Source organism: Aythya fuligula, chromosome 1 (assembly GCF_009819795.1).
Source record: "Aythya fuligula isolate bAytFul2 chromosome 1, bAytFul2.pri, whole genome shotgun sequence".
NCBI classification, from domain to species: Eukaryota; Metazoa; Chordata; class Aves; order Anseriformes; family Anatidae; genus Aythya; species Aythya fuligula.
The window spans coordinates 145,092,656-145,116,504 of record NC_045559.1 but is presented as its reverse complement, the minus strand read 5'-3'; the positions used below and the strand labels follow the sequence as shown (position 1 = coordinate 145,116,504).

At 37.2% G+C, this 23,849-nt stretch overlaps 1 protein-coding gene across 2 annotated transcripts in view; it reads right to left on the bottom strand.

Annotated features, from left to right (window-relative positions):
• MYO16 (myosin XVI) overlaps window positions 1-23,849 on the bottom strand; it is a 374,412-nt gene that overhangs the window by 33,827 nt on the left and 316,736 nt on the right. For both annotated transcript variants that reach the window (XM_032185978.1, XM_032185970.1), the window contains exons 29-32: window positions 18,925-19,021; window positions 13,451-13,697; window positions 11,623-11,930; window positions 8,323-9,525 (exon numbers count right to left, since the gene is read on the bottom strand). In XM_032185978.1, the coding sequence (XP_032041869.1) occupies window positions 8,323-9,525; window positions 11,623-11,930; window positions 13,451-13,697; window positions 18,925-19,021 (1,855 nt within the window). The remainder of the gene's footprint in view (window positions 1-8,322; window positions 9,526-11,622; window positions 11,931-13,450; window positions 13,698-18,924; window positions 19,022-23,849) is intronic.

The window sequence follows — 23,849 nt, the reverse complement described above, 5'->3', positions numbered from 1 at the left end:
TGTAATCATTCCTCCAGAACTCACAGGTGAAAGAAGACAAAAGGTGACAACACAGCTTTTTGTGTTAGTCATGTTTTGTAAGTTGTTAGCTTTTGCCACAAAGAAAGTAAAACTATTACATTGTATCAGTATAATGTAGGAATAATGAGATGCAGATATGAACATTATCTTTATTAAGTTGCTTAAGAGGAAAAGCTGACTGGCTTAGAGGATAAGGGACTGGGATTTCATCTCAGAAACCCCAGTGGGAATTTAATTTGCAATCCACTGTTGAGATGTTAGCTGCACAATAGTAGCTTACTCTAATCTGCTGATAGAAGCAAATTATTTACTAGCTGTCAAAGGGATACCCGCCTTTGACAGGTCAGTATTCCCTATACATACACATTAAATCCTGTTATTTTCCAAGTTTGAGCCAATTTCAGCAATGAATATTTGGCAAACTTTAATCCCAACTAGGTACATCTAAATATTTGCACTATTTTCCATTGGTAACTATCTTCCTATGACTTCCAGTGCTTACACTGGAGAATGTGAAATACTTAACTTATACGTGAAGCTACCTGAACTGGAAACATTTCACTTAGGACATGGGTAAAAAGGGTTTTATATGGGTGGCAAACATCTGAACAGTGTTGATATTTTGTATGTCTTTTCTGTTCCTGTTATATAAGTTACTAAACTTTTTTTGGGGAACAAACAGGTTACTGAAGCGTAGACTTGCATATACAGACCTATTTTTAATGAAATTCTAACAATAATTCACAAAACTTGAAGCTTATACATTGATGGGCTAAATAAAGGAAAGGTCTTCCTAATCTCATTTCCTGAGCATCTGAATCTTAGGCTGCAAGTTTACACATCTTCTTTTGCTCACACACAGAAGGCAAGTATCTGTACCAACCCATGCTCAACCAGCAGGAAGGAGAGAAGACTTAAATCTTTATCTCAATAGCCTGATTGTAAGCAAACTCATCCAGGTTAAATGGAAGTCATGTTTCATTTGCTCTTTTCTTTTTGGAATCCACACGAGTACTCACTCAGCCAGTCTGAGCACAGATGATGGGCAGAGAATTATTCCTTCTTTTGTTCTGAAGCAGAAACAATTCCACTTTGCATGGAATAACTTAATATTAACTGTATCCAATTATGAGAAACAATGGTACAATGGAGCAATCTGATTATTATTCACCCATATTGAGGAAAAAAAAAAAAAACTATGTCCTTGCTCCACAGATATTTAATATGAAGTATTTCAACATGTAACTGCCTCCTCCTTCCCAGGAATGCCTTAGATGTTGAATAGTGACAAAAATTTGTACATTCTGCTAGAAAGAGTGTGTGCAGATTAAGGCACTGATTTGGGTTTCATGAAGTCTAGTTTCAAGTCCAATGTTTTCATTTAAAAATACCTGGGTAGGAACTCTATACATGATCATTCACCTTCTATTTGACTTGCTAACTAAAGTTACTACTTGTAAAAAACAGAAGAATAGAAGAAAGGTGTGTGTGTATTACTGCTAATCTTCACTCAAGTCTCATTTTATATGGAGTAAGAGGGATTTCCTGTCTAACAATACATCTGTAGCTTCAATGGCAACTCCTTTCAAGCTTGGAGAAATCACTTCAGCTCAGTTCACAATTATTACAGTTTTGCTTATTTAAGCTGTAAGTTCTGTAGAGCTGAAAACTTCTCTCATTGTATGTATTTTGCAAGAAATTGCATACTATACAACATACTGAAACTACTGTTGCAGTATGTTGAAACAATCGCACAGTATACATGTATGACTACTGAAACTACAAACTTCAGAGTTCAACAGGACAATATCCTGACAAAAATGCTTCTGTGTGTTAACAAAGTTCTTCCTGGGAAAACAGATTGATGCCCTAAACATCAGTAAGACAGCATGTGTGCAGCCAGCCAATGACTTGGTCATTAAATCTCATTCTGTGATAAGGTCACCCACTTAGTGGATGAAGAGTAGGTGGCAGATGTAATCTTAAAGGATTTTAACAAGGCCTTTGATACTGTATCTCACGGCATCCTTCTGGACAAATTGGCCAACTGTGATGTACTGTCCTGATGGTAGAGATCAGAGGGTTGTAGCAAATGGGGCTACCTCTAGCTGATGGACAGTCACTAGCGGTGTTCCCTGGTGCTCCATTCTGTGATGTCCTATTCAAAATTTTTATCAATGATGTGGATGCAGGAGTAGAATGTATCCTCAGGAAGTTTGCTGATGATACTAAACTGGGACGTCCTTTGAGGAGAGGCTGAGGACACCTGGGTTGTCTAGTCTAGAGAAAGGTGGCTGTGGGGTGACCTCATTGTTCTCCACAACTTCCCAAGGAGGGGAAGCACAGAGGGAGGTTCCAGTCTTTGCCCCCTGGGGGCTAATGGCAGGATGTGTGGGAATGGCACAAAGCTGTGCCAGGGGAGGTCCAGACTGGATGTCAGGATAAGTTTATGTACTGAGAGGGTGGACAAACACTGGAACAGGCTTCCTAGAGAAGTGGTCGTTGCCCCATACCTGTCAGCGTTCAACAGGCATCTGGACAATGTCCTCAATAACATGCTTTAACTTTTGGTTCAGGCAGTTGGACTTGATCTCTGAAGCTCTCTTCCAACTGAACTGTTCTATTCTAGACTCTGATCATTACTTGAACCTGTAGATTATTTTGTTATTTTAGAAGATCAGATATGCCCAGGCTATAACACCAGGTAATGAAAGTTGGTGCCATTTGATTATTTTGTTGTTGTTGTTGCCTGTGTGAAAGAAAGGTGATCTCAGTTCAGTTCACAATAAGCCAGTAGTCCATCAGAAAACCACAAATCCATTCTAGTGGAATTCTGGATGATCATTTCCCACAGAGAGGTCAGGAGCCAAAAGGATATCAGTGTTCTCAGGCCTTGAAATTACTCCTCCATATAAGAGGGAGGCATGTTGGGAGATCTGTCTGTATTACACTTTTATTGGCAAAGAGGCTTTTATCTCCAAGGCTGATGATCCTGTACAGAGACTTATTGATTCCCATAGCTAACTTTCCTCAATTATGAAATGACCCACATTTGTACTTTCAGTTTGGAGTTAAAGTTGTTAGCTTATAATATAATATTTCTATAATATTCTATATAATATACAGAAATAAAGTAAATTGCACATTACAGAGTGCTGGTCTAGGTTGTGTCAATTTTCATGAATTTCCATTTAAAATTATTTAATATTTTTTACCACATCATCTCATATAAGTGCAATACTACAAATAATGGCATGAATTGAAAAAAGGAGGCAGTCTCCCAGGAACTTCATATGCATAAAGTAATAGGTGATAAAAAATCAGAAGGTAAGAAAACTTCTAGTTTTAGAGCCTATTCTGCCAATTGTCATTTATTTAATTGTATCAGAGGTTTAATAAAAGACTATTTATTCCAGCTGTTACCCTAGAAATGAACAAAACCTATGAAGTACACAAAAAAAGTCAAAAACATTGCACATACCTTCACCTGTATTTCCTTGTTACTTTCAATCCATCTGCTCATTGCTGAACTATTCATATGTAATTGCACTTAGTATTATGCAGTAGCTTCCTAGCTCATAAAATATTGATTCAGGTTTTTTATTCTATATCTTTTTTGAACTTTGATCTTTCATAGTTAGTGCTGCCCTGATGAAATATTTAGAAGTACAACATTTTCCATGCGAAAGGTAAATTTAGAGGTTTTATATGGTAGCCTGTGTTAATGCACCAGCTTCAACCCACAGGAGACCCAGGCTGAACTCTGTCTTGGTCACATTTAGTTGAAAACTGAGTTTGTAGAAATCCTCAAACCCAAAGCAAAAAATGTTTAAGGTAAAAGTCAATTTTCTGACTTAAATGGAGTAGGCTTACCACACTTCCTCACTAGATACATTTAGAGAACCTGAAGACAATATATCCTAAGAGCTGACTTTAAAATCTGATCATTTCTTCCTAGCAGATAAAAATGTATTAACTATATAATAAAAGCAGAGACCCAACTTAAACAAACAAACAAATCTGCATGTATTAATAGGTTTTGAATGTTATCAACTAACTGCCAAAGCAAACAAAACTACTGCACTATCTTTACAAATTTAATCAATTCCTATACTTAGAATAATAAACAAAGCATTCTCTTGAGGTTGAGAACTGATGAAGTCTCAATTTGTATCCCATGGCTGGTTGAAATAAACATCTAGGAACATGCAAGGTCCAGCTAAAACTTTTTCTAAGTCTGGAGGACTTACAAGAGGACTTACATCCACCAGTGTTTCTCTGATGGCTGGTAGAGGCCTTCTTCCCAAGTATAAGTCTCTTCTCTCCATCTAGTCACTGACTTTCATGAAACTTGTAGAAATTCAATTATTTTGAAATCTTCATCATAGAATCACAGAGTCATAGAATCATTCAGGTTGGAAAACACCTTCAGGATCATCAAGTCCAACTGTCAATCTGACTTACTCAGTTTCATCACTAAACCTTTGATCACTAAACCCTTAGTTCCACATCTCTTAACTATTTTCAGGGATGGGAACTCCATCACTTCCCTGGGCAGCCCAATCCAATGCTTGACTACTCTGTCCATGAAGAAATGCTTTATCCAATCTAACACCTCCTATCCCCCACCCATCCCACCCCCAGTGCAATTTGAGTCCATTTCTTTGCATCCTACCGCTTGCCACCTATGAAAAGAGACTGACACCCTCCTTGCTACAGCCTCCTTTCAGGTAGTTGTACAGAGTGATAAGGCCTCAACCTGTTTTTCTCCAGGCTAAACAACCCAAGTTTCTTCAGCTACTCTTAGTAAGTCTTGTTTTCTAGTCCCTTCATTAGCTTCATTGCTTTTTTCTGAACATGACTGAGCAACTCAATAACCTTCTTGTAGTGGGAAGTCCAAAACAGAATAAACATTTGAAGTGAGGTCTCACTAGTGCCACATACAAAAGGACAATCACTTTCCCAGTCCTGTTGGCCATACCATTTGTGATGCAGGCCAGGGTGCCATTTGCCTTCTTGGACATCTGGGCACATTGCTGGCTTATGTTCAGCTGGCTGTTGACCAGCACACCCAGGACTTTTTCTGCTGGGCAATGTTCCAGACACTCTACCCCATGCCTAAACTGCTGTACATTACAACCCAAGTTCAGGATCCAGCACTTAGCCTTGCTGAATGTAATGAGATGGGACTCGGCTGATTGATCTAGTCTATCCTGATCTCTCTGCAGAGCTTTCCTGTCTTCAAGCAGATAAACAGTCCCTCCCAACTTGGTATCAGCTATGAACATACTGAGGGTGCACTCAGTTGCCTCATCCAGATCATTGATAAAAATGTTTTACAATACTGTCTTCAGTATTGATCCCTGGGGAACACCTCTGGTGACCAGCCACAAACTGGACTGAACTCCATTCACTATAACAGTTTAAGCCCAGCCATGTAGCTGGTTCTTCACCCAGCCAATTGTGCACCTGTCCAAGCCACGAGCAGACAGTCTCTCCAGCACTGTGGAGGAGATGATGTCAAACACTTTACTAAAATCCAGGTAGACAACATCCATATCCATTCCCTCATCTACTGAGTGTGTCATCTTTGTCGTAGAAGGAGATCAGGTTAGTCAAGCAGGACCTGCCTTCCATAAACCCACGCTGTCTGGGTCTGATCACTTGATTGTCTGGCATGTGCCATATGATGACTTTCAAGATGATCTGTTCCATGACCTTCCCTAGCAACGAGGTCAGACTGACAGGCTGGATCCTCCTTTCCTGTAGATTGGAATCATATTCAAAAATCTACAGTCAACTGGGATCTCCCCATTAGCCAGGACTGCAGGTAAATTATTGAAAGTGGCTTGGCAAGCACTTCAGCCAGCTCCTACAGAACCCTTGGATGAATCCCATCCAGTCTCATAGATTTATGAACACTGAAATGATGTAGTAGCTCACTTACATTTTTCCATTGGATCATAGGAGCATCTCCCTCCCTGTTACCATCTTCCAACTCAGGGGACTGGGTACCCTGAAAACAATTGGCCTTACTAATAAAGACTGAGGCCAAAAAGGCATTGAGTACCTCAGCCTTATCCTCATCTTTCATCACTACATTTCTCCTCACATCCTGCAAAGGACGGAGATTCTTCTTACTCCTTCTGTTGCTGTTGATATATTTATAAATTTATATTTTTTTTTGTCTCTTACTGCACTAGCCAAATGGAGTTCCAGACGGGTTTTTGCCCTTCTAATTTCCTTCCTGCACAACTTCACAACAGCTCTGTGGTCCTCCTGATTTCCCTGCCCCTTCTTCCAGAGTTCATAAAATCTCTTTTTTTTTTTTTCTCCTGAGTTTCTGAAGAAGTTCTCTGTTCATCCAAGCTGGTGTTTTCTCCTAACAGCTTGACTATTAGCACATTGGGACAGCCTGCTCCTGCTCCTAGAAGATTTCTTTCTTGAAGAAGGTGCAGCCTTCCTGAACTTCTTTGCTTTTCAGGTCTGGCTTGCAAGGGACTCTTGTCAAACTGGTCTCTAAATAGGCCAAAGTCTGCCCTCTGGAAATTCAAGGTATCAGTTCAGCTAACCTCCTTCTTTATTTCTCCCAAAATCAAAAACACTTGTATTTCATGATCACTGTGCTCAAAACAGCCTCCAAACATCACATTACCCACAAGCTTTTCACAGCTTGCAAACAACAGGCCAAGTGGGGCAACAGGTATCTCCTTGTATTTGATTAAAACGGGTTTTGGTTGAAGGCTGCCAAGGATATTAGGGAAAGAGAAATAGAGTGACACACAGACATACACATGTCCAAAGCAAGCACAAACTCCTGCTTCTGTTCTGTTATAGCTTTATAGGGATAAGGTACTGAGATCAATAAAGCAGTATATAAATAAGAAAACAGACATTTAATATGATGATAATCTCTCCCACTCCCTACTGCTTTGTTTTATATTTCAGAAATGAGACTTCATATTGTCCATTTTGAATGCACTGTGCACAGCTTATCATTAAGGCAAGCTGTTTGGGCAGACAGAAAAGCAGAATCAGAGAAAAAAGCCTTGAGGTTCTATCACTCCAAATTTTAAATTCACAATGTTTTGTATAAACTAGAGGTTGCACACAAGTCAGGTTGTTCAGGATATGTTTCTAGGGAGATGACTTCATGTATACAGTGCACTGACTATTTTCAATAGGAGACTGTATTTTAAATCATAAAAGTAACATAAAGTTACCACACTGGAGACAGTGTTATAATTGATACACAGGATGGGATTTACTTCACCTAACTTTAATCATTTAGAAGTTACAACTCTACTTGTTTAATCATCTAGGCCTTCCTCATACCCAGTGTAGAATGGGAGGAATGTAGGAGGAATTAAACTCTCAAAATGACTGTATCTTCATAGCCTAAGGATGTGATGACTACATTTTGAGCTTTTAGATGGACAAAGTCAGATCTGAAGCATCTCATCCCTAAAAAGCAGTGAAGTGGATTTGTTAGTATCAAGATGAATTTTCAGTATTCGTAAGATCCATAGATTTGTTCCAATAACACAATAAGCCCTTTCTACCAGCACAAGGCAAATAATTAAATGATATCCTCTCAGGACTGTAGTCTCAGAAATCTTACCAAAATGGCAAGTTTTGCTTCTTTTTATACTAGATACAAACTATGTTCTTCAGGTGCCACAAAATCAAGTAATTTGTGGGTATGTACATAAAAGTCTGTAACTTAGAGAAAAGGTAAGAAAAAGAAAAAGAAAAAGAAAAAGAAAAAGAAAAAGAAAAAGAAAAAGAAAAAGAAAAAGAAAAAGAAAAAGAGAAATAAACACAGTTTACTGCAACACTCTTTGTCTCAAATTCATTTGCAAGAGGAATAATAGTTGTATGACCAAATCTGGAGTTTCATGGAAATGAAACCTGAAAATAAAGTTGTCAAGTACATGTTACCTACCAGACAGCTAGCCAACTGAAATATAAAAAATACACTTCATTCAAAGTATTTATATGGATTGATATTCTAAACTCATTTCATATAACATCTGTGCTTATTTTACTGAGACTATTGGAATGTGGAAAATAATCCATTTGATATTGTGTCATACAAATGTTTTGGTAAAAGACATTTCAGAGAAAACTTGAAGGCCTATATTTTTCATACACAACAAATTTCCCATGTGTTTCTTATGACTACAATGGATCTTTGTTTTTTAAAAAAATGAACAAGTTTCTTTTGTATTTTATGTACCCTGTCACCTTTTAATGTAAGACTGTTTTGTTGCAGAAGAAATACATAGAGATCAGTCTTACCTTCTGGCTCCCTGATCTTACGCCCTGCTGCAGATTTCCGTAGCACGCTCCGTCCTGAGTTGAACAAGCTAGTTAACTCATCAAGGGGACTGGTCAGTGACCTTGAGTTTGTAGGGCTGTACGGAAATGAAGATGATGAATTAGAGTTCAATTTTCTGTGATCTGCTCTTGCCACCTTTGGAGAGTAAGGCAGTTTGGAGAATGGAGAAGATGAACATCCAAGCGGAGCAGGGTTTGGTCTCTGAGGTACTTTTGATAGATCTGAGTTTGTACCTGTTTTCCCAGTATTAATAAGAAAACTAGCACAAGGGTCTGGAGGAAATGCAAAATGTGTAGAAGACCGGTAGGAAACGGGAGGTGGTACAGGAGGAGGGGGTGGTGGAAGAGGAGGGGGTGGCGTTGAAGGAGGAGTCACTTTGCTGGAAACGTTGAACACAACCAAGCCTGGAGATGCTGGTCTTTCATTTTCTCCTTTCTGGCTTTTGGAGTACTGTGGTGATAATGGACTTGAGCCTTCTGACTGCACAGGGTATTTTAGATTGGTTTCCAAGACTGGAAGCTTTTTAACTTCTAGTGGTGTTAGCGGTGATTCATCAGAAGCAGGTGAACATGTGACAGGAGTTGGAGGGAATACAAGAAGTGGAGGCCTGTGAGGGAGCAAGTTTGGGAAAGGGGCTGGAATGTCACATGAGTCTTTATAGTTTACAGCTGCTTGACTGTTTTCATCCAATGTTCCAGCTTCAACGTGAACATTTTTTTTGCTTTCAAACATCAGAGGAGGAGATCCAGTTGCGACTGGAATTATTCCATTACCATTGCTTCCTTCTTCTGGTAGAAAATACTTCATTTCTTCATATACAGACTCTCCTTGCTCTGGGCTTTCTGCTTCAGCAGAACTGCTTTTCATTGCATTCCCTACCATTTCAATATAGACAGGCTCATTTTCTTCCTCTTCTTGTGACATGTAGAGACTCAACACACCATGCTGTGGTCCATCAGCAGATACTGCTCTCTGTACTGTCACAGTGTCATAGCCGCCTGATTTGGTGACTATGTTTGCCTGTTTCACATCCCTAGGCTTTTGGCCAGGTATTTCTTCGTAAGAGCCACTAAGTTTTGTATTGGGACTTCGTTTTGGTTTTCTGGGAGGTATTTTTTTCATGGTACTATAGTCATCACTGTGTGGCCTTGGACGGGTCAGTACTAGGAAAGTGAAAAGGCATGTGTTACTAACAGATCAAAGTCATTTTTTTCTTACACAGGTCCAGTACTTAAGCTTTCAAATCTTTCTCATATAGTTTTACCATGAGAAGCAGTTGCACACACAGGGATTCAGTCAAAAGTATACATATTTCCAGGAATAAAATGCAGAACTTTCAGCTTCAAAACCACAAGCTTTTGCTGCCTGGGCATACAATCTGCTTTGGTAGCCTCTACTGCCACTAAAACTAACACCCAAGGAGATATTTTTTGAATCCAAATGTTCACTGCAAGGTCTGTAACACATGGAAATATGTGCTTGTTACTTCTTTTGCCCCAAGGGAGATGATACAGGGGCATGCTTTTAACTAGGAATTTCAGCATGGTGCTACATTGACATACATGTTATCACCAGCAATTGAAGTATCTGCCTTTTATGTGAGCTGCTTCGAGAGCAACTTTTTACATGGGCAGATAGCGATAGAAAAGGAGGAACAGTTTTAAACTTAAAGAGGACAAATTTAGATTAGATGTTAGGAGCAAATTTACATGGAGAATGGTAAGGCATTTGGACAGGTTTCCCAGAGAAGCTGTGGATGCCCCATCCCTGGGGCAAAGCCCCATAGCCTGGCTGGATGGGGCTTTGGGCAACCTGGTCTAGTGGGAGGTTTCCCTACCCATGGCAGGGGGTTTGGAACTGGGTAATCTTTAAGGTTCATTCCATTCCGAGCCATTCTGTAATTCTATTTGGTATACAAAACTTTAATTCTAGGCTGATTATTATCCCTATCTCTGCTTTTTTTTGTATTGTTGGTGTGGAAATAATTTACTAAGTTATGGAATCACATACCCTAGGGGTAATTCTTCCACTGAGTGAACATACAGTTAACAAAACTAGATAGCTTTTCACAGCCTCCAGGTACAGATGGACTGGAGATAACAGACACCAATCATCAATACGTGACTGGTCTTTTAAGATCAAAATTAAATGGTATAAATTGAGCTGGTTTTGGACAAAGACTCGGTGGATACATAATTCTTGAAAAATGAGCACAGCAGGGAAACCAGTCTGACTGTTTTGCGAGTGCATAAGCACTTGTGTTAAGACCACACAAACATATATAAATTGTCATTCTTTCAAAAACTCTGCTACAGCTTTTTGGTTAAATCAATCATTTCTTTCAGTGCTGGGCACAGAAAGCCTAAACCACTACTCCTTAATTGAAACTGAAGTTTATAGTTTAAAAGTATTATATTGGACACAGTTCATGTCACTTTACAAGGACATTGAATGAGAAAAGAAGTCAGAAAAATGGACTTGCATCTAATAAACTGGGCATGAGTAATTATTTTGCAAGAGGGAGCTGCAAAAATCTACAGCTATTGTATGCAGGTGTAGAGAATAGTTACACATAGCTTTAAACCTAACCTGAAAAATATTCCCTGATAAGCTTAGAGGGGGCTCTTTACACAAAACATGACAAGTCAGGCTTAACAAGGAAAAGCAGAATGCATCCCTCATCTTCATCAAGAGTGTAGGAGGAGAGAAGAATAGAACTCAAAACTGGACCTAATGCACAATAAATGCATTGCAACACTTTGGGACTTTCATAGCAGCTTCATTCCAAACAAAAAGCGAACAATAAGCAAGTTATGGCACAAGCATCAACCACTGAATGCACAAGTTATTCATGTTAACACAGAGCAAAAGCGGGAGAAAGTTTAATATTTAACTTGGTGAAATTCAGGATTTGAGCATTCTGTTTGAGTGATGCAAGGTATTCTAATACAGTTAAAAAGGTGAAATAAAACAGTCAGTGGGGTAGAAAAACTGAAGCTGACAAAGATCATTTGCCTCTAGAGGGAATTCTGAAAACAGGTTTTGGATGTTGACAAACCAGGTAATTAGAACACACAAGTAGCTATTTGCCGATTTGGGAGCAAATGACAAATTGACTAACTTTATTTACTGCCACTGAAATATTTTACGGAAGCGGGGCTTTTCAAAGGCGCTTGTCTGTGCTTAGAGGGATCAAAGTGGAAAGAACAAATCAATAACCTAGAGTAACATTTGTGACGGCTTCCCCCTTTGTGCCTAACCTTCGCTGGCGGTTTCCTTAGAAGCTGCCGACAAGCAAGCGCTAACAGCCTCGTAGGAAGCGCTCAGCCGTGTGTTGGGGTCCCTCTTTGGCTTGGGAGGAGGCTGTTTCCTTGGTGACGGCAGGCTATTGCTGTCCTCCATGCTGAACACAGAGTGCAGGGAGGGGGACCTGATGGATGACCCAGCCGCAGAATGTACCAAGCCGTCCACTGCCATGGGGACGGGGACAGAGCTGGAGTGAAAGTGCTTAGGCGTTCGACAGCCGGCAAAGCTGTCCTCAGAGACCTTCCCACCCTTGTCTTCGGCTCTGAAAACACAGAAGAGAGGCCCAGATGCATTATTCAAGTGATAACAATGAACCTGTTCATGCAAACATAACAACAGCTTTTTGGTAAACAACCTCACAACTCCCCTGCTGCGCGGAGGGGATGTGTGGAGTAATCTTCTGACAAACAAATCCCGATCAAGCTGCTAGCTTTCTTCCATTTCCTGTTTCATGATAAATCAGGACACTGGCCCCTTTTCACACAAATGCAGCTTTCCTTAAGCAGTTGCATATTGTTGATCAGACGTTCACCGAATGAATCGTTCACACTTTGATTGTTGCACACAATCAAAAGCTGCGTTTCCAATCTGAATGATAATTTCAGGGAAATCCATTTTAATGGAAAGTTACTGAGGCAGCAAATGCTGAGCCTTTATCATTATTTTCTAAAAAGACAACAATAAATTCTATTTAGATAATGCAAATCTTTAAAATATTAATGACCTTTTTAACCACCAACATTGGCTGCCTGAACTATTCCACCTAGATATCTATATATCCTCCTGTTAAAGCTTACTTATTAATTATCCCTTTAAAGATATCAAATATGACAGTTTTGGACTTTTACTCATTCCTTTTTTTTTTTCTTTTTTCTTTTTTTTTTTTCTATTTTCATGTGTAACGAGAAGTGACAGTTATCAACAAATTGATAAACCTTATAACTTACAGTGGTAGTGTATTAGATAGATGTTCATACCATCATTTTACAAACAATTTTTTTTTTTTTAAATTGTATTTCTGCATGGCAGATCACCAGCAGAGCTGGAATTCATGCACAGGATATAGCCAGCTGCCCATGTAGTAAATGAAACAGCTAAAGATGAAAGTGTGGTGCTCAGTGGATAATTTGTTTTCACTGTAATGTTTAATTACAGTCTTTCCTACAAAGGCATTTCCTCCAATATGTAATCACTGGGATATTTGAAGCTAATTAAGCAGATGCACTGCCATTTTCACTTTAATAAAAGTCACTGACAAAAGCAATGAAAGCAAAGGCAGTTTTTCCGGATGAGAATTAAGTTCCTATGGAAAAATAAAAATTTGTATGTCCAGCAAGTTATAGACACTTTCCTGCAATTGATACATATTTGCTAGTAACTGCAAATGCTACTTTTGCCCATTCAGGTGTCTGAGAGAAAAAAAAAAGATCTCGGACACCACAGCTAATGAAAGAAAGGCTCTCCAACACCTGCTGGATTTGAACAATAGGTACTCTTGAAAGTTCTGATGGGAACTAAAAACAAACTTTTGTCTATTTTTTAAAGAGGCTTCATTATCTTCCTATGAAGCTCCGTCTGCCTCGAATAGTACATTACCAGTATCCTCTAGTTTTGAGACTTAATTACCTGCTACACAGACAAAATTGTGTCTAATACTGATTCAGGCTGAGTATATACTTGAAAATCTTCTAGAATTCCTGTGACTTCCTAAGCAGGGAAGAAAAGCTGAGGAAATGCTCTAATTCCTCACTATCCAGCACAGAAGATATTTTCTCATCTTACCTTTTGTGGACTTCCTCTGGTCTGTTTCTAGCCTCTAGCTTTTCCCTGTGGTAAGCTGCATTCATCTCATTGCGGATCCGGTCATTTTCCCGAGCAATGTCAGAAGCATTTTGAATGACCAAGGCATCATATGTTTTCAGCCCCATATCCTCGACATTCTGCAAGAAGCTTTTGATTGAGGTGACCTCTTGCTGTTTGATGCTCATCTTCTGTAGCATGTGCTGGCGAGCTAGAAATCCTCTTACAACTACCATAACAAAAGAAAAAAATATGGACTAATGAAAGACAGCTAACAAATTAGCAAATAAATTAATATTACTGTGTGTTCTGCTGTAAACATAAAGAAATCAAATTCAGTCAAAATCTTATACAAAGAATGAAAGAAATGTGACTGAATATATACATACAAAAAATGGAACCCTGTTTTCTACTGCCAGTGCTTAAAACAAAGTATGACAGCAAATTCATTCACAAATTTAAGCTATCATAACTCAAAATGTTTACTTTCAATGGTTACTTTTATTTGCATTACAACTGGAAACTTGGATGTATGATGCAGAATGCAGAAGCATACACTTACAAAGCAAAGGTCAAAAGATCAAAATAAACCCCTGAGTAAATGATTGTTGCATTGAATGCCATAGAAATTATAAGATCATTTGGATCTGATCAACTTAAAACAGTATTTTAGATATTTTTGTGTACCTATAAACAGAAAAATAAACCAAAATCAAAACCAACACAAGATCTTTGAGACCTTTTTTTTGCTCATTTTCTTTCAGAAAAACAATTAATGCAAATTTCTGAAATGTTTCTGTCATATCATCTGCATTTTTCAGTTTAAAAATTTCATCTACATTGCATCAGCTTTATGTGTCTATCAGGTCTATTTTTCACACTCCTTGTCAGCCTTATGTTTTGGTGTATCTCCTGTAATAGCTTTCTGTGTTACTTTTCTAAGTATGTATATGCATTTCAACAGTTTCTACCCAACCTAAATACCACATAGTTTCCTAAATTTTCAGAAGCACCCAGCTGATCAGAAACACAAGGCACAGGGATTTCTGTGGCCATGATGACTTCAGCACCAAATTGATTACTCTACCTATAACCAGTGGTATTAGTATTCTTGGAGCATACGTCCTGGTTTAGGAGGAATAGCTGTACCAGCCAAAGGTGCTTTTCTTGTTTGTTTGTTTGCTTGTTTTCAATTTCCCCAAGGTGCTGTTTCTTTCCTGGTCTAGAGTAAATTCTGTGTACCTCACAGGGAAGAACTTCTTTTAGAATTATTTGCCTAGTGCCTGAAATATTGTCAGTTTTCAACTTACATGTAACAAAAATGGGTTAGATTTCATCATTCCTCATAATGTTTGCCATCATTTTGCTCAAATGAAAGTTTTTCATAAGTAAAGTAAACAGGAAGTAAGTAGCCTGTATAAAATGTTGGTTTGGGAGATACTAATGAAAATAATGAGGTTGCAAGACTAAAGAAAAAATAATATATATATATATATATGCTACCATGTATAGGCGTTTTTAACAATGTAATTAAGTGTTAGTTGTAGGAGCACTGCAAAGTAACATCAAATACCAGTCAAGATGAATTAATCTAAAGGAAAAATATATATAGAGAAAGATATAATTAGTGTTCTATGAATGTAAGATACTGAATAAAATAAATAACACAAAGAGCAATGTAAGATAGTATCACCTTTTATGTCCTTGTTTGGATATTTAAAACAAGATTTTTTTGGTTTTAGAGATGCTCTAAGCCTGACTGATGAAATATAAGACAGGGTAGTGTTAATATCCTAATGGTGCTGCTATCCAAAATTCACTGGTTTTGGAAATGTTCAAGTTTCTTTGATATTACTTATATACTTTAATATTACTTATAATGGACAACTTTGAAGCTTTACAATTTTTATAATCATAGGCAGCCATGCCATTTTCAGTCCCTTGGAGTTACATTCTATAATAAAATCTGACTTCTTAAAAATCTGAAACATTAATGCACTTACCCAATTTAGTTGAAAAGGAAATTAATAGCACAGTTTTTTTTTTTGTTGACAATTTTATGAGAATTCACAGTGGATATACACATTACTGAGTATGAATTCATAATGTTGCTGTTGAGAAGGTAATGAATACATGTATAGAACATTATCAGAGTTCAAGGCTCAGAAGGATGAAAAATTTTGAAGAGCTTAAAAATCACAAATTGTTCCTTCACTTCCAGTATTTTCTTTAAAATTACCCGTTGCAGAGCAGATTGGGCATTTGAGAAATGTTTAAGCATCAAATCCTGGATGACTTTGAAAAAAAGCTTGTATATTAAAGTACAGCTGCATTTTTGCAAGTGTGCTCATACATTTGTACTTCGATATTGGCTAAAAAATGAGAGGGGGTCAGTAATACCACTAAGGTAGTTTATGAAAGGGAAATACAAAACGATATCCATTATAACTAGCTGTAGCACCTAGAGACTACTCAGAAATAAGCACTTTCATCAAAGCAGAGATGTTTTGAAGAAATGCTCAAGAAAGTTTTTGTTTGTTTGTTTTTGTTTTCCAGACATTCTCATGATCTGAGTATCTCAGGTTTTCATTAAAAACGGACATTTCACCACATTTCCTTTTCTATGAGGATATTTAAAAGATTTTGTCTTCAGACACAGAAACAGACAAACAGAAAAAAAAAACATAAATTTCATAAGGTCAAAAACAGATGTGAAATGAAACCGTCATTTCCTAGATCTTTACTGCTCTGTGTCATATAGTACTGTATAGGTACTTAGATTGTGTTATAAACTCATTCCTCATTTATGTAGATCTACAATAATTCTGACTTATGCAAATTAGAATAATAGAGGTTAGCACCTTCAGGGCATTAAAATACCTAATTCTTCACAGTTCATCTAAAGTCAAAGATCAGAATAATTAAAATTCAAGTAGACCATGAATCTGGCTTCTGTGATAAATGTTTTAACTATTGTCTATACAATGTATTAATGTTAATTCCTAATCTGGACAAATTTTAATAGAAGAATCTAAAGATGATGGATTTTCCTATAGGTGCAGTCAATTTTCTCAATGATTCAAGATGATCAAAACTTCTCATATGTAGTTCTCAAACTTGCAGAAAAAAAAAAACACAAAACAAAACAACAACAACAAAAAAAAACAAAAACAAACAAACAAACAAACAAACAAACAAAAAAAAAAAACCAAAAAACTGTAAAATGACCCCTTTCTTTGCCCATGTAAATTAACTTTCAGGATAACAGAAAAAATTATCTGGTTTGGTTTCTTTAAGTTTAGTTTGTTGTTGTTGTTTTGTTTTGTTTTCCAAAATGTATGGAAATGCTGAAGGGATTGCTTGTAAGACTGGAGTAAAAACATTCTCTTTAGCTAAGAATTTTGGACAAGATCTGTTTTCCCATTTAAGTTCTTTTATAGTTATATGCTACTACATTTTAAGATTGCTACAGAAAATACTGAGTAATTTTGCTGTTAGTCAATATATTACCAAGAGAGATTTATCTTTCTTTGGATACAAGGGATGAGGGGAGAAATACATGGATATGCAGCAGGAGTGATACCATTACTTGCTAAGCATCATCATCCATGTGTAGAAATTTATGCACCTCAGTTTTAGGACTAAATAAGAACAAGGCACAGGTACCTATCCTGCTCCCAACCTGCCAGTGCTCTTTGGCATGGTACTTCTGAATTTCAATTGTAGCTATTTGTGAAGGCCAGCATATTTCATGAGCTAATGTAGTGAAATGGATGTGTAGCTATTTACTTATAAAAGTTCCTTAGTTTCTCAGGTTTCCCAGATTCTAGAAAACTTACAGATGAGCCTAGTTACATAGTACAAACACTTAGTTTTGGCTAAAAAGACTTTTCAAGTTAACCTAATTAAGGATAACTAGAAGAAAAAAAATAAGACAAGAAAACCTACCATCTTCATTCTTCAGGCAGGGTTTGGCGGATACCTATTCCCTTAGCTCTGTAAAACATGAATGCACCTGAGGTGTAGTGCTCTATAAATTGGACTTTGAAAGGCAAATATTCCCTTCCTTTGAAAAGCTGGCATGAGAAGGGTGACAGGATAAGTCATTGTTGCTTTTCTAAATGTATGAATACAACAGGGTTATTCGGATACAAAATCAGGCACAAGTTTCAGCACCCAGACGACCTGTGGCCTGTGTTAGCTCTTAGCCTCCACATTCATTCCTGAACTGCTACAACTTTGATTCCACTTCCAAATTCAACTTTTCTCTTGGTTTCCTCTATTTTAACAAATACATTTTACACTTTACCTCTATTTTTACAAATACACTTTACAGATATCTTAAGTGTGGGAGACAGAGGGATTTGGCCAACTTCTTTTCAGTGGTTTGCAGGGACAGGACAAGGGGCAATGGCCACAAAATGGAGCACAGGAAGTTCCACTCCAACATGTGAAAGAACTTCTTCACAGTGAGGGTGGTGGAGCACTGGAACAGCCTGCCCAGGGAGGTTGTGGAGTCTCCTCTGGAAATATTCAAGGCTTGTCTGGACACCTACCTGTGCAACCTGCTATAGGGAACCTGCTTTGGCTGGGGGGTTTAACCCGATGATCTCCTGAGGTCCCTTCTAACCCCTACAATTCTGTGATTCTGTGATTTTTCACTGTAGTCTCATAGGGAAGAACAGTTAGTTAAAATGAAATGGTTATATATTCTTAAGTCTGTAATATTGTCTATCTGACTGATAAAACCAACAAGATAGGTCTTTGTCTTTCTGATTTCCTTAAAAGAGGTGCTACTGGGAAATGCTGTAGACATCAGCTAATTAGATCAATAATGCATTGTGTGAAGGAAGTAGCTATTTGAGATTTTGATAGGAAATGGAACAGAAGTATCAGGAAATCAGGAGACAGTGAATACTAACTCATTTTAAAAATGAGCCAAAAATGTCAGTGATCTTAGTAAAAACAAAAACATAGAAGAAAAAAATGCTTAAAATAAAAAAAATACTTTCTAATAAAAACGCTGCAATAAAAGGAGAAATAAAGACAACCAAACATTAAATTATTAGCTTTGTATTCACAAACATTTGAACACACTGGTATTTTCTATCTTTGTCATTGCATTTGATTTGCAACAAGAAGCTTAAGGTGATATTAATGCCTTGAAAAATCAATGAACATACTTTAAAAAGGAAATATTCAAGCTCTCCTTATTTTTAATTATAGTCAATAGTTTTCCATAAAATTATGTTTCAAAGACAGAAAATGCAAGCATTACCAATGCTTGCATCACCTCCAAAAATCTGTATAAGCAGTTAGTTGGAAATATGTCTATAAGGAAATATATAAAATACAGCACTATTCAAGGAGGAGAAATTTGTTGTTGTTGTTATGCAATATGTTTCTTCTAAGTGTACAAGGTGATAGCTCAGGAATACTTGTTCTGTAATTGTTACCTTTTTGGCAGGTTATAATTTTCTTCTGAAGCTGAAGGCACAAATCGTTGAGATGGTCAGCTTGCCAGTACTTAAGAAACACTTTTCGGACTCCTATCTAGAATACAAACAACAGGGAAACCTTCACCATCAACAAAAAATGCCAGGATGATGACAAGTAAATAACAATAGTATGTATGCAATCCATCTGAGGGTTGAGATCAGATCTGCCATTTAAGAATAGAGTACAATGCCAACAGTTGTGCAGAGAGGCAATATCACTTTGTTGAATAAAAAGTGTATTTAGAAAGGACAAGCAAGCTGTCATACACAAATTCCCCCTTCATGTCCAAAAACACCCGGGGCAAACAGTCTTCACATTAAATATTGGGTTGGAAAAGAAAGCTTTCTGGATGTAATTACACTAATGATGTGTTACTTAGAGACACAGTTTAATGGATAATAGTGCAGGGGGACAGTTGGACCAGATGATCTTAGAGGTCTTTTCCAACCTTAATGATTCTGTGATTATGTGTTAGACAATTTAAGAGAAAACAAGGTTTAGTGTTCATAAAACAGAGGACTGTGAGCAAGGAGAAAGGTGAAAAGCCTTAAACCTATGTGGAGCAGAAAACAGTAGCAGACAGATGACACCTGTGGAAGAGAAAGGATTCAACCCAAGTTGCAGGATAGAAGAAACTCAATGCCATTGGTAAAAACGATTCCTAATGTCCTATAAAATCATGAATCCTGGTTCCTGGAGTTGCCAGCTGAAGCTGTTCTGCAAGTCTCCTCTTCCTCCAGAAGTCAGAGCTGCATTTGTGAAAACTGTTTTCCTATGTATTGACAGAGTGTATGAGCTTCTACTGGAACTGAGCATTTGCTTGGCTGGATTTATTTAGCTCTTTGAGGGTCTTAATAAACACAGCATACCTAGATGTTCTTCTCCTTTTACAGAAAAAATTAATTAGTTACACCAAAAAGAAACACCTTCCTTTTGATACTTCCAGAACATGCTGAAACAATCCTTAAAATTATTCTTTGTATAATCTTCAAAAGCATTCCTTACTAATAGCTTTAAAAAATAAATAATATTAAAAAAAAAAAAAAAGCTACTCCACAAATACAAAGTAACTAAAAAGCTTGGAGAAGTGATGCATTTGTTTATATCACTTTCTTCTCAGAAATTCTGGAGAAGAAACTTCACTTCTAAGAAATAACAAGACAGTACCAGGTAGCTGTGCTATCCAGTGAAGATTATAGCTTTTGTCTAGCTATTTTGTATGGTTTATAAGCATACTGATTAATTAATACCAGTCTGGCTAAAATTGCAGACATTCGTTCCAATTCTTGTTTGTACGCAGAGCACAAGTTCATTTTCTTCTCATTGCACCATCCTGCTCCACTGTTCTTTTAGTATAGATGTAGGAGCCAGATAGTTGGCAGGGAGATTTGCACACCTTTTCAACTAACTGCTTTTAATCCAAACACTGTTGTCAGGTATACTTCACTGGTGGTGATAAACCAGAGATAGCCAAGACACATATACCATGTCTAAACTCCATTAACAAAATTCAGAAGTGACAGGAGCACTTTTTAGTCCTTCAGCTTCCCTCTTCTCTACTCTAGAGAAAAACTACTTTGAAACAAATGTTAGGAGTCTAATTCTGAAGTTTGAGCTGACAGACAATGATTGTCAACTGTTAGTCTCTTAGCTAAAATCAGATGCACTCAACTGGCAAAATTAGAATTATTTCTAATTTTTTTATTTGTTAGTGGCTTTTTTTCCAATAAAATAAGCCTTTTTGTGTTACTGTAAAGCGTGCGAAGGCAAGGTGCTAAAAAAACATATTACTTGTCTTGCCACTGTAGAAACTCATAAATAGGGAATAGGCTTTCTTTACATGCTGAAAATGCCTGGAACAGCTATTTTAGAAAACTAAGCGGCTACAGAAATACTAGCATAGCTTAGCTATTCCAGAAAAGCTCCTCTATTCAGACCATCTATTCTGGAATAATCCTTCTGCTTACAAATTGAAGTTATTATTCCAGAACAAAATTGCTTTTGTCCAAGAGCCCTGTTTCTACAATTGTAGCTACCCTGGTAAAATGGTGCCATTATGGTTACTTAATAGATTATCTTAAGTGATGCCTAATAATTTCATAACGTCATATTCATCTGAAGCAACCTCACTGAGTTCTCATTAGGCTCTCATACTTTACTCTCAGGGACATATTCTCATCCTCATTTTCCTGACTGCTGACTTCAAATAGCAGTTTTCGCTTTTCTTCCTGTACTTTCACACTTGTCTCCTTGTCTGGTTCTTAGCACTCCAAATTCCTTCTTCATCCATCATCTGCAGTCTGCTTCATTAACTGAACTTGCTAAATTTCCTTAGGAATCTTTCTTTTTGTTCCCAGTTTTTTTCCTCCTTTCTTCAAAAAAAAAAAAAGAAAAAAGAAAAATCAAAGAAAAATAAGTCAACCACTTCCTTCTTCAGTTTAAATTTGCTTCTCTTTCAGGCATCTAATCTCATGTCATGAACAAGCAAATTTTTTATGTTTTCACAGCAAACCATGTCAATTTGCTCTTCTCTTCCCTTCAAGCATTCTTTCTATTTTTGAACCTTCGATTTTCTTCCATGATACCAGAACTTCATCTCGACTCCTCCCACCACATCCATTCTGTCACTAAAGGCTGCAAATTCTATGATAACTGCTCATAAAAAAACAGTTTTCTTTTCATCTTGTTAAATCACATATTGAACTTTTCTTATTACTAGCTTTGGCTACTAAAATCTTCATCTACTTGCTCACATCACCTTAAATGAAGAATTGTTCTATAACTGAATTATTACTTGTATCGTTAACTGTAATGAAATTATCATGTAGTTTTTAAAACTAACATTTTTTTTTTTTTTCTGAGTAGTTCTCAGAAAACCAATGTGCAGATACAGATACTTCTTAAAATTATATTCTTCTCCTCTGGTAACATTTTCTCTTTATACCCCACTTCTTCTTTCCATAAGCCCTCTGCATCACTTTGAAGACTTTTTTTTTTTTTTTTTTTTTTTTTTAACCCCTGTGTCTAAGGCCTATACACTTTTTCTCATTTCTACCTCTTTCACTCCTTTTCCTAAAATGCTTGTTTCTTTCCTTCCTTCCTCACTGAAAGTCTAAAGCATGCCTCCCTATTAGGGGAATTTTATGGTACTTTGACAGTAGAAAAATCAGTTGAAGGAGATGAAAAATTACATTTTGAAACCTTAGAAGGAACCCTTATTACCAGAAACACATATAGAAAAATTAACAACCCCATTCTCAATTAGTCTCATAATTAACACACTGATCACATCTATGATGTACTTCAAGTGTGTAACTTAACTAAACATGGAGTTGTGATTTATTTTGCAGCATTCAGTCACAAAATCACAGTCAAGACAACTGCTCAAGCTTATGGTCAGTGGAGCTACAAGTGTTCACCATCTGGCTCTGTAGACTCACAAAGCCAGCTAGGGGACGTGCAAATCATCAGCGCTCTTTTCTCCCATCCCACACCCGAGGAACAACATAAATGGATTTATCATGGTATCATTTATACTAAGAACTTTGTTAGTAGAAGTCTGCTATAATTTTTAAGTGAATGAAGAACGGACAGAATACAAATTCATTTTTTACATTCAGATAAAAGCTATCTGCAGATTTTACATCATATGCCAAGTCTACTGAGAATACACAGAGGCATGTATAGAATAAACTACTGTAAGACATCAGGTTGCATTCACATTGCTGGAAATCTCTGTTGCTCCATCTTTGAACTAAATCTGATACCCTCTGAAGCTGATAGAGAACAAGTTAGTCTCCCTGTCTCCTCTGCACAGTTCTGGCGTTCAGTGAAAGCAGAAACACTGAAAAAGGTTGGCATTTCATATGCTGGATATCACTACAGTTTGTGAGCCTGCGTCTTCACTGTGGTCTTTTCTCTAACCACAAAGTGTTTCCTGCTTACCTAGAGGGAAAAAGATTAAAATGTTCTTCCCCTAAAGAAGTCACTTTTCCGTACTTTCTGGGCTACAAAGTGCTTTCATCTGAGTCTGAAATTTTAATGTCATTCAGACTCCTGTAAAAGTAAACCATCTGTGAATTACAGTCACAGTTATTTTAATTAGAAAAGCATTAGGGCTTTAAATGTTATTTTTCAAAATGACACATTTTTTAAAGATTAAGTAAAATTGTCATTGATGACTACCAAAGCTTCAATTACTGCTACAGGCCTTTCTTTCTTTTTTTTTTTTTTTCTTTTTTCTTTTTTTTTTTTTTTTCCTAGGAGGAGGAAGAAAGGATAGGAGCAAGCTGTTCTTATTCTTTCCTTTTCTTCCTTCCCTTCTCTCTCTCTCTCTCTCTCTCTCTTTCTTTCTTTCTTTCAAGAAAAGGTGTAGGATGTAGAAGTACAGACATTCAAAACTATGGAATGGATGCTGAGATGGTGTGTAGGTGGCATGGAGGCAGTATTAGCTCATATTTAATAGGTGTCAAGGGAATCTGTAAAGCTGTTCTTTAGTTTAAAAAAGGCAATTTGTGGGAGTGCTGTGTGTTTCTGGCAGTACTTTCAAAATAGCTACCTACAAAAGACAGAGAACTATAATCTAATGATATTTTACACAATGACACACATTTTCACAGTGCATTAATGAAATGTAGAAAAAAAGCCTTAAAACTATTGTAAAACGTGTCTTTCTGCAGCGTACATGTCTGCAAAAATATTATAATGACAAACACATTTACAGGGCACTGATCTTTTACAAGGACTGAAATGTTATTTTTAAAGGCTTACTCTCTGCTTCATTTGTTAGCTTTTCTTTACACATTTTAAGAGCCTTCCTTTATCTCTGGCAAACTACTGACCTTGTACAGTGGCACATACTGAACACAACCACAGTTGGGCA